Genomic DNA, 12184 nt, shown 5'->3' with positions numbered 1-12184 from the left:
AAGACATTAGTCCTCGGGCCAGCCTGGGCCCTTGAAGCTCCTAGAAGCAAGACAAACGTAGCAGGCAAACTGTGTTTGGTGGGCCCTAGCTTCTCTGCCTACGTCACTTCCCCTTCTGTGCTCCTGTTTCTCAAGGCACCAGAGACCCTGAGAGATGGGAAAGTTCCACAAACGTCAAAAGACATTGGCTCAGCGCCAGCTTGAGAACTGCGCGCTCACTTCAGTTTCAATAATTAACTCTCATTCTGTCCATTCACAGACTATTCCTCAGTATGAAGCTCTGTTTTAAAAAAATGTGGGTGGAAGATGCCCTGATTAGATTCGCCATTCCAGTATTCATTTTTATAAAGGTGGTTTGGCATAGCAGAATTATCATGAGTTTGGGGGTTAAAGATTCCTGGGATGGAATTCCAGTTCTGACTCTTCCTTGTGTGGAATCTTGGGCAAGTTACTGAATTTCTCTGGTTCTCTGCTATGTATGGAAAATGAACTCCAGACCTCCCAAGGTTGCCGTGAGGAACAAATGAGATTATATACGCAATGGGCCTGATATACAGAAGGGGTTCTATAAGTACTAATGTGGCCGCCCCCTGCTCACTCCCATATCATTTTAGTAGCAGTGAAAGCTCATTGATAGTCTCTCTCCCATGAAACTGCTATTTTGAAAGGATTTGTGAAGTAAGATCACGTGAGGGAGAGAAGTGTAGACTTTACTTGTTCTTGACACTTAATCTGGAAGCAAAGACACACCCACTGAGCACTTATTAACGGAGCCTTCTTCTCAGCCGAGCAAATGCACTCCAATGAGCAGGTTTACATAACCAGATCATTAACTGGATTTTCTTGCTTGATTTCTCAACAGATAGAGAAACAGGCGATGGTTCTGTCAGAAATCCCCACAGTGATTTGTTCTAAAACCAGGAGAAAATAAAATTCATTCTTCGTTGAAGTGAAAAAAGTTTTGGTTAAAGGGCCATAAATTCAATAAACACACTGGACAACTGTTTGAGCTCTAACAAAATCTGTTTATCTCCCCACAGCTTTTCAGTCTCTAAAGAGCAGCCATAGTTCTACCCCAGTAGAGTAGCTTCTGAATAGAAGTCCTATTTATACCTGATTGTCTAAGACAATCCATGCTCTACAATAAATCCCTCCTTTCTCCCTAAGCCTTGAAAAACTCAAATGTTGGAGTTTGGCTACAAAGCCACAGATAAACTTCCATGTGGTGTGCTGAGAACATTGGAGAAGGAAGGAGGACAGCAATCCTGTCTTTCTCTAGGTCACTTCTACTTTGAATCCTGTAGAAAAACCCTTGGGATAGAGGATTTGAAAGAGCCCTGAGAACAGAGTTGGGGAAATGGGCCTGTCTGAAGTGTGGAGGTGAAAACTCAGGAAGGCATCCTCCTCGGCCTCCTTCAGCCCCCAAATGGCTGTTGCCGCTCATCGTGCCCCTCCGCTCGGATCCAGCCAGCCAACAGCGGGCAGCAAGCAGTAGTGGCCTCGACTTCAGACGTCAGGGTGGAACTGGAGCTGTGCAAACGAGGCCGGCAGCGGAAGGAGGTCAGAAAGTCAGATAACTGGGTGGAGGCAAGTGAAAACCCACAGTCTGGGGGCTGCGGGACTGTCAAAAGGCTATACTTGGTCTGGGTTCCAGATTCCAGGTCTCAGGCCAGCAAGCTTATAAAGGTGACATGAGCAGTGTTTTCAGTATTGACCTATTCCTGGAACAAAGGGACACAGAAACCAAATCAAATTGCTAATCAAGAAGTGACGGGGCAAAGATAGAATCTTTCACAAAGGAGTTTTCAGCTGGATTTTGTGAGACGCACCCCTGGGCTGTGGGGGATCATGAAGGGTCTTTGTGGCTGATGCCCCAGGGTGCTCCAGGAGCAATCTCTCTCTCTCTCTCTCTTCCTCCCTCTCTTCTCTCTTTCTCTGCCGGGATTGGAATTTTTATTGCCCGTGATCCCTTTGGCCAAACTCCATGCTGAGTCCTTTATTGCCTTTGTAACTTCCTTTGCAGCACAGCTGTATAACATGTGGATAATTTCTCTGTCCTGCTTTGCTGTTGATTTTCACTTTTAAAGAGCTGTTTGCTGTTTGCCTGTGGAATCAATTTTGCCCCCTGTGGGTGGATTTCTGATGGCCTTAAGTCAGCTCGCCTCCTGACATTTGCTTGTGAGGATTAAAGGAGATCATGCATGTGAAAATCTGTTCTAAGCTGTAAGGTACTACCTCAGTGTTATTACTTTCCTGCTGCCCATCCTAGGCAGGCAGGCCACTGTACTGTGGAAACTGAGAGAAATCAGACAATGTTCTCAAGCCAACCATCTGGATGTGGTTTCTCAGAAAACGAATTCGGTCAGTCAGAGGCAGCCGCATAATTCGTGGGGCTCAGTGTAAAATTATTAAGAATCTCAAGATGCAACAGCAGAGCTTTGAAACTGAGCACGGGGCCTTTCTAAGCATCAAGCCCTGCGTGACATGTGGCATGCCCATGAAGCTAACTGTGACATCAACACATTCAGAGCAACGTGAGGCTTTGTGGTAGTTTTGTTGGAAAAGAGATGAAGAGCTCTCTAAAATCTACAAAACACATAGATACAAGGAAAACACTAAGGAAGACGGCTTGATGTGGAAGAGGAAGAACTTCTTTTCAGAATGAAAAGCTTAGTTGAGGGGCCAGCCAGCTGGTGCAGCGGTTAAGTGTGCATGTTCGTTTGGGCAGCCCGGGGTTCGCCGGTTCGGATCCTCGGTGCAGACACAGCACCGCTTATCAAGCCATGCTGTGGTAGGCGTCCCACATAGAAAGTAGAGGAAGATGGGCACGGATGTTACCTCAGGGCCAGTCTTCCTCAGCAAAAAGAGGAGGATTGGCAGCAGATGTTAGCTCAGGGCTGATCTTCCTCAAAAAATCAAACAAACAAAAAAAGCTTAATTGAAAGAGAGCTGGTCTTCCAGTCCAGGATATCTTCCTGTCCATCTTAGCTCTGTGGGACACTGGCCAAGGCATTTGCGATGACAGATGTGGCTGTGCCTTGTGTGTTATACACTGGTAAACTGTACAACAGTTGAAGTGTAAACTTTTCCCGTTGCCGTTTTTAAATTGGCCCTTTTAGAAAAGACGCACATGCACACATTCTGACCCTGGGCCTCACCTCCGTGCAGCTCTACACTCCTTCCAAGGCAATCGGTGGGGAGGGCTTTACATTGTCCCAAATCAGTCTTTTTTTTCCGGTTTCCATTCCCTCTGGACTAAAAACAAAAAGACAAACCACCCCGTCAGTTTGTTACTGTCATATGTAACCTACTTGGAAGTCTCCGCCGTGCTTTGAAGGATGGAGGAGGGTCGGGGGAGGCCAACCTCACCCACCCAGAGCTCTGTTTACATAGCTGAAGGGCTGGGAGTGCTGGAACGGAGGTGGGGACCACACGGATGGTCCAGGAGGCTGCACCTCATCCCCTGCTCCGTTTTTCCTGATAGCTTGTCAGCTGCTCGAAGCAGCCAAGAGAGAAGAAATCTGTAAGGTTCTTCTCCGTCTTTTGGCGCCATCTGTTTCCTTTCTCATTTCTTTCTCGAAAACTTTTTTCAATAAACACTATATGACAGACACCAGAGGATGTCTACAAGAGCAAATTCATCTTTCCTCAAATGTAGGCTTTGGGAGACCTTTGGCATTTGCAGAAAAGTCCCCCGTGCTGCTGTCCTTTCCTCCACATCTGGAAGGTACTGGAAGGAGTGAAGGGACATGACGCTCCCTTATTTACTGCATCTGGTGTCCTGTGCTCATCTACACCTCCAGCTGGAACAGTAAACATTTTCAACTCACTTGGACACTCGGATTTGAAGATGCCAGCACCACTTTGCAGCCATACCTATCTCCCCCGGTTTCACCTCAAAATTAAATGTGCACATGAATTACATAAAACCTGCATAGTAATTCGGAAAAAGAGGCTTACTTTCTCACTGTGCCCTAATAAAGGTTGGAAAAAAGCCCTCTCACTCAGGAGGTGGCAAACGGTGGACCTGTGAGCCCAGCCCTTCTGCTGCCTCAGTCAAGGGAGGTTTGACGTAGCCACGCCCATTCATTTGCATGTCATCTATGGTCGATTTTCACTTTGGCAAAACCTAAAGAATTCACTGTCTGGCCCTTTACAAAAAGATTTGTTTGCCCTGCTTTAGCTCACAGGGAAAGCCGAAGGCCCCTAGACCAGGGCCACCCAAAGTGTGGTCTGTGACCGCTCCTGGCCTGTGAATGCCTGTTACTGAAACTGTGAGTGCTTAGAATCTTCTATAGCATGTTGACATTGCCAAGAAATCGAAGTGTGCGACTATTTTTCTCGTAATTAATTTTTATCGTATTTTTAAAAGTATTAGTTCATGAAGGATTAGAAATAACAAAATTCTAGGAGTCACAAACTTTCCATAAGAAAAATACAAGGTAATTTAATAACCATCATAATCACTTTAACTAGGCCTCACAAGATAACAAAATTCAGCCCTAGAGGTTTCATCCATAGCATAGATTTCGCCTTGGGGAACAAAATGGAACTGGGGGAGACAGAGCCAGGTTTAAAAATCTAATTCTGTTGCTGTATTAAAGCCCTAATATCAGAGATACACTTACTTCTAATTAATGTATAATTACATACAGAGCACTTTCTTTACATAGGTGCTGGGGGAATGAAAATACGGTCCAGGGCTGCTAGGAGCGTTCACTCTGGGTTGAAGAGCTAAGGCGATTATAAAAATGCGAGACATGGAGTCTGTGGGAATCTGCTGTGAAGAGACTGCTGTGGGGCTGGTACAGGAACTCATGTATTCATGAGTGCCGCTCAGATACATGCATCTCCCTTCTGTTAAAGGCCTTTTGACCTAACTGACTAATGCAATGTGCTGAGACCTTTAAGGGAAGGTGACTGTGTGCAGGAATGCCATCAGGAAAGCCAGGCTGAGACACAAACGCCAGGCAGCTCACTCCCTTTACAAGTGGCTGAGTCCACACGCCAGCAGGTCAACCTGTAGTCAGTTGAGGGGAGATTCTTAGACCTAAATGCTCATGTGGGAAATAAAGGCTGAAAATCAATGAGCAGTTATTAAAAGAATAGCAAACTAAGTAGAAGGAAAGTGTCATATATATAGTTATCCAAAAAAGATGAGAAACAATCAATTTTATAGTATGTTAGTTCTATTTTCAAGAAATATGCTCAATGCATTTTCAGATAAAATACCTCAAAATTAAAGCAATGGGTCCAATTGTTAATCTGAAAAAAGTACAGTAAATATACCATTTCCCCCTATGTTTTCAGACTTTTTAGGTCCTCTATAGCTGAATTGTCTAATATAGTCATCACTAGGCACATGTGGTTAGTTAAAGTAATTATTGGAGAGTGAAGAAATGGAACATTATCCTCATAGCAGACAGTTCTATTGGACAGAGCTGCTTTATAATGTGTGTATTTTTTTTTCCACTTGTTTGACTCATTAAATTTAGAGGTACTTTACCTAAAAAGGTGTTTGGAAATTGAACAAAAACATACTGAGCATATTATTTGAAAATACAATACCCCGTTTAAAAAATAAGTTTATCCTCAGTTTTCCAACTTTTTGAACATCCTATAAATGTGTCATTAACTTTTTAAAGGTTGATTTTTATTTTCATCAAGAAATACCTGCATGTAGTTTTAAGGAATCAAATTATTCAACAAGACATAGTAAGAAAAATAAACATTGACTTGTTTGCCCCCATCATCCCATCTCCCACGTGTGAGAAGCACTCTCCTCCCCTTCCATGGTGTCATATGTGTCTCCCTGTCTCTAAGGGAGACGCTCACACTGCCGCTGCATCTTTGCATCTTTGTCTGCACACACGTTAGTATAGAGCTTGATGAATTTTCACAAAGCGAGCACACGATGCAACCATCCCCCAGCTCTAGAAACAGGACAGTAAGACGGAAGCACCCAACAGCCTTCATGATCCTCCCAAGTCATCTCTGTCCTCAGGAACACTTGGACCTTTTTTCCTATAGTTTTGCCTGTTCTTAAAATTTATATAGAATTATCTAATATATACTCTTTCTTGTCTGGTTTCTTTGGCTGTTCTTTTTCTAGCTTGAGATCAAAGCTTAGATTATTGATTTTTCTTATCTAATAAATGTATTTAAAGTTATAAATCTTTTGAAGGAAGCATTAGCAGCATCCCATAAATCTTTGCATGTTGCATATTATCATTCATTTTGACACAGCTTTCCATTGGGATATTTTTGTATTTTTAAAGTACTGATTTTTCCCCATGGTGTTGTGATCAACATGTTCTTTATACCAAGCCTTGGAAATCTGTTTTCTGTATCCTGGACAATAGCTGCAGTGGAGGTCACCACCTGATTAGTTTATGATAATGCAGTCACTCTCCAAGATCTGTCAAATTTCTGTCTGGTCTGAACACATAGGAGGGGAGCCTTTACCCTGAATCTTTCAGGATTTTTGACGATGGCTCTCTGAAATTTCCTGAGATGTCGCATTGATTTGGTTTACTGTTCTGGCTTCTACTTGGCTCTTGTTATGGTCAGGGAACCAAAGTGGGGATTTGGTCAGTTGTCAAGTATGCGTACTCTAAATACACTCAGGATCAGGGGAAATAAGTACAGGGGAGGTCCTCGGACAAACTGAGCTGTCTGGACACAAGCTGGGGCTCAGACTCCATGTATGACCTGACCCAAAAGGAAGTCAACTGTCAAAGAAACGTCGAGTCACAGCCACATCACAGAGTACGGAAGGTGAATCTGGAGTGACAGATAATAGGCACACGACAGCACAGTCCTAGCCTTCGTCAGATGTCAGAGTTCACCAATTCTGTGTCTGAACTGTTCTTAACTCGTCCACTGAGATTTTAATTTCAATTATTTTTTATCATTATAAATACTATTTTGACAATTCTTAAATCAGCCCAATTTTTATAGAACCTTGTTATTTTACCATTTTGACACTCTTTTATTTCTTTACACATATGCAACAGTCATTTCAGATTCTGTGTCTGATAATCCCTACATCTGTCATCTTCCTAGGGCTTATTCTATAATTCATTTCTCTGACCCTTGCTTACGATTGCATCTCTTTTTACAGGGTGGATTTATTTCCCAGCTCCATCTCTGAAGGTCAGATTGGTTCTCCTCTATCAGCCTCACATCCATTTTCCAGGTAAGAGGGAACAGGAACAGACTGGCACTTTCGCCAGGAAAGCAAAGCTGTCCTCATAAATCCCAAGTGGACTTTGCTTCCATCTCCCTGGTCAGAACCGTGTCACGTGCCAGGCCTGACTGCAGGCTTTTATGCCTCCATGGCTGAGAGCACTGGAGATGAAGGCTGAAAGAGCAACTGTGCGTTCCTGCTTACAGCAGAGCCAGGCAAGAGTGCCAGGTCACTGCCATGGGGTTGGTGGCGCAAGTCATGAAGGTTACAGAGCCCTGTTAGGAGCAGGAATCATGGAACGGGACTCAGATCCACTTACACTCCTCTGGCTCTTCTAACTCCAAAATGGCGTGGGGACCCTCACTCTCAGAGAGTGGACTTTTGAGAGTCCTGTCACCTATGAATTCTCTCTAAGTAGACCTGTCACTGTGCCACAGGCATAAAAAACAGAGGCTCTTAGGCAAGGCCTTTGGCTGCAGGCCCACCACTGCACGCCAGGTTCTCCCTGCAGCTGCCACCTGTGACCTGTTAATCAAGCCTCTAACACATCTGAAAGGAAGCATCAGCCAACAAATTAGGATCTTATGTGACAAGGCAAAGATGCCGCTGACCCAGGAAGAGAGGAAACCATGTAGTCAAGACTGATCTCCAGACCTGAAAACAGTCAGACTAATAAAAACTGGTACTACTGCAGTTTCTTCTAATACATAAACACTTAATATAAAACTTTAAAAAATGTAGACACTGTTAACTCCTAAACTGCATACTATATGATTCTCAGTGATGGCTATTTAACAAAATGTACGGCGACAGTGTCACAGAACTTTCACACGCTTAACGAGGACACAATTAGCAGCAGGCTATTCAAACACACGTCTGTTTCTGCACTTCCCATGCTTGTTTTTAACTTTGCTTCATCGAGCCACTGACAATTGCGGCTTCTTTCACATATAGGATTTCTAACATTAAATTACATTTTCTAAGGATTTTTATAAGGAAGAAATGGAAAAGACTCACACTACATTGTTTGCCATAAATTCATACACCAAAAAGTAAAACACAATCCACCTGAATGTCTCCATGCTCCCCCCCCCAACATGAGCTGTAGATGTTTTTCTAAATAGTTTCAAGTATTTTTGTTAAAATCAGTTCTCTCATTCATTTATGCAGATTAGGGAAAACGATTTATAACGAGTTCATCTTGAAAATTTCCTTCTATATATTTCTGTCCCCATCCCCCCACCAAATCTGGTGCTCAAGTGAACAATAATGCAATGTCCTGTTTCAGGGGCCCAAACAGTCTGCAATCTTAACTCCCTAAATATACAAAGATTTCAACATTCTGCCAATATAAACAAAAGTCTCAAGTGGCCAAAAATCACTTCTTAGTAGTTAGGAGGAAAAAATGAAGTATAAAGTTTACAATAGTATGAAGATGATTTATAATAGCATGAAGATTATTTATCTAAAATTTTATTATTTATGTCTTTTCCCCAACTACAAGCACTCTTTAGCGTTCAATTACATTGTACATACACAACTACAACTGTGTACAGCTGCTCAGAGACATATGATTACATTAAAAATAAATAACTTTCGGCTTCATAGTTTCATTGGCTCTTAAATAGTTTCCCTGGGGGAAAACAAGTATTTTGTGTTCTTTAAGAAGCTAGTATATCTAAATGAACTGCTGTGTGTTCATTTAAACTTTGAAGAGCCCTAAAGATGAAGTTTTTGGGTTTTTTCTAAAATGTAATACAGATATGCACTTAATCACTGTTCATACAGTGAAGGGATGGAATGGTAGAGACAGATGCAATCTTTTGTAAGTGAACAGTTGTAGGATATTTTAAATGGGAAAAAACCTGACACAGACAATTGGTTAAAGGAAAAAAGACTGAAATAGAGAAAAATGTTGAAAAAGAATATCTACTCTTAAAAAGAAGAGAGTTAGGGGCTGGCCCCATGGCCGAGTGGTTAAGTTTGCCCGCTCCGCTGCAGGTGGCCCAGTGTTTCGTTGGTTCGAATCCTGGGTGCGGACATGGCACTGCTCATCAAACCACGCTGAGGCAGCGTCCCACATGCCACAACTAGAAGGACCCACAACGAAGACTATACAACTATGTACTGGGGGGCTTTGGGGAGAAAAAGGAAAAAAATAAAATCTTTAAAAAAAATTAAAAAAAATAAAAAAAAAAGAAGAGAGTTAGAGGTTCAAAAACCACTCGTTACTGCTTTGAAAGACAAGCAAAAAATGATAGGCTGAAGGAGTCTAGACCAATTAGAACTGAGGCAGCTGGAAGAAAAATGGAGCACAGTACAATGATCTGACCCCATTAAGAAAATGACTGATTACAATGAAATTTCACAAGTCTTCATGTCTGTAATAATATAGTAATGCACAAAGTATCATAAAGTCTGGATTTTCCCCCTGAGGATTATAATAAACTATCAAATCTCTGTTTAACCCGCTGACTTTTATCACTTGTGTTGAGCAGCACACGCTACACAAGTACAGACATGCTAGTATTTTACCATGACAGCTGTCCTTCTCCCCTCCAACTAGGGACTTGCCTTTTTACCCATACTCTATATATTTCATTTCCATTATAAGACACTTAAGACTTTTCTACACTTTAACCAACATATTACATACATAAAAAAGAATCTTGATTTTTATAATGAATCTTTTTAGTACTGTAGCATGATGGGTTTAACTGAACAATCTAAGCATAACTACACTGTGGTGTTTAAAGTAATTCACAGCTGTAGGAAAATGTTTGATTTTTCAAATAGAACCAAGATAAGACTGCACAGTGATGAGCAGTAAAATGCCAGAACACAGTGAATGAATAAGATGACTTTTCATCAGTGGCCATTCATTATTTTGCTTTTAGGAACCTGGAAGAAATTGTCTTCCTAGAGTTTCAAATGTGCTGGTAAATTAAGTCGTTTCTTAGCTTCCTCAATATCACCTTGAACGGCTGAAATAAGTGACTCTGCAGAGAGAACACACCAGGAGAAGATGATCAGAAACTGCCGCTGGACTTTCCACCACTCCCGTGCGCAGCCTCCTGCAGACTCCAAGGCTGGCAGCATCTCTAGCACGGGGTAGATGCCCTGTAAATGTCCCACCCCTTCTTCCAGACTCAAGTAGAAGTGAACAGTACAGAAAAGATGGCCCTAATCTTCTTGCAATTTCTTAGAAAAAGGCATCAGCAAAAATGTACATTGCAAATACCAAACGGAAGAAACATTCACTATCAATTCTCTTAAGTATTTACACCTGTGAAAGAAACTCAACAACAGAATTAACACTATCACACTACACTAAGATACTCGATACCATTCATTTCAAATGTTCTGATTTACTGTTTCTTATACTTCAAGCAATGCAAAGAACTCATCACAGTATTGTTTCTTACTTGTTCCTTAAAACATGAAAAGGAAATAAAGATGTCACTAACTCCATACTGTTGGAGAGAGGCAGCCAGCCTGCTGGGTTTGAATTTAGGCTCCATCACTTACTATGTGACCCTGTGCAAACTACTTAACCTCTCTGTGCCAATTCCCTCACCTGTGAAATGGGCAGAATAATTCCTTATATGGTTGTTGTGGGGATGAAATGAGTTAATTCATGTAAGGCACTTAAAACTGTGCCTGGCACATATCAAATGCCCAAATATTACCTGTCCTGCTATGGTTATTACTAGTAGAAGCAGCAGAGGTAGCCGCAGTAACATTTAAGAAGATCTAAATAAGACTTTACCTAAAGAATCGAAGTTCCTTTCTGGTCTGAGGTAGCGACCGATCGCCACATTGAGGATTTCCCCATAGGAGTCCTCTTTGAAGGTGTGTACGAATGAGCTTCCTACAGGCAAGAAATGTTAAAAAGATTACCATCAGACTACAGAGTACCTGAAATTTGAAATGTATCTTCACGTTCATAGAAATTTAAATGAAACAATCAACGCTCATTAAATTTTTAAAGACAGGTTAAAATCTAAGGGCAGTTTTTCCTGCATTCTTCCATTGCTCCTGTTTCTGCCCCTGAATTTACATGTAAACATTATAACTGAGTAAGGCAGATGTTACACCACAAATCTGGTATGATTTGCTGTTTATAGAAAAAACTAACATGCACCAAAGTAATTAAGAGTCTTATCAAGGCAAAAAAACTGAGCAAAGACATCACGGAGGGAATGAGCAAAGTATTAAGAGAAGTTACTACTGAAATAACTAGTTCTGAGGTGAATCAGGATCCACGTCTCTGACACAAACCACGTTACAGAACCCTGAGGGCCAGGCAGAGCTGGAGGCTGACGTGGGGGCAGAAGAGTCAATGCAGGTTCCTGACACGGGAATGACGTGACAAACGGGCAGAGGACACATTGAAGCAAAACGATGCAGGAGGGAGGAGTGCTCTGGACTCTGAATTTTCGTAGACTCCTATAAAGGACAAACCTGAGTCCAAAACGCAGAAAATCAATGAAGAGAGCAAACGAAATACAGAAGATGTTGAGGCTGGACTAGGATGTGGCCCTGGAAGTGGATGGTTAGACAATTTAGAAACATATTTTGAGACCAGAGGTATGTTCTGAAGTGTATGACTTATAAAATCTAATCTAGGAAGTGATCCTTGAAACTGAAGTGTCTATTACAAATCAGCTAAGAGTACAGCTAGGTCGTTCAGAGTAATAAAACCAATACAGAGATAATAAGAGAAACTTATACGTAATGAGAAATCAAATATGAAAATCTGCACTCAGTAATTGTTTCTTTCTTAACATAGCAACTTCTCCATGTACACTTAAAATGATTCAGACCAAAAAGAGGAAGGAAATATCACATGAGACTTTTAAATTAAGATGGGTTTTATTTTCTCCTTCAAAAAAAATAAAATAACCTAGTCTCTCATAACATTTTTGGTTTGCTGGGGGGAGGATCATGATCCTCTGAGGTCATTAAAATGGGCTCTCTCAAGTGTCCCTATGT

General features: G+C 41.7%; 1 protein-coding gene across 2 annotated transcripts in view; it reads left to right on the top strand.

The window, feature by feature from the left end:
• The window catches only part of C22H9orf85 (chromosome 22 C9orf85 homolog), a 225226-nt gene that overhangs the window by 99517 nt on the left and 113525 nt on the right, over window positions 1-12184 (top strand). For both annotated transcript variants that reach the window (XM_070590120.1, XM_070590121.1), the window contains exon 3: window positions 7124-7198. In XM_070590120.1, the coding sequence (XP_070446221.1) occupies window positions 7124-7198 (75 nt within the window). The remainder of the gene's footprint in view (window positions 1-7123; window positions 7199-12184) is intronic.

The sequence above is a fragment of the Equus przewalskii genome, chromosome 22 (genome assembly GCF_037783145.1).
Source record: "Equus przewalskii isolate Varuska chromosome 22, EquPr2, whole genome shotgun sequence".
NCBI classification, from domain to species: Eukaryota; Metazoa; Chordata; class Mammalia; order Perissodactyla; family Equidae; genus Equus; species Equus przewalskii.
This window is presented reverse-complemented; position numbering and strand designations above follow the sequence as displayed.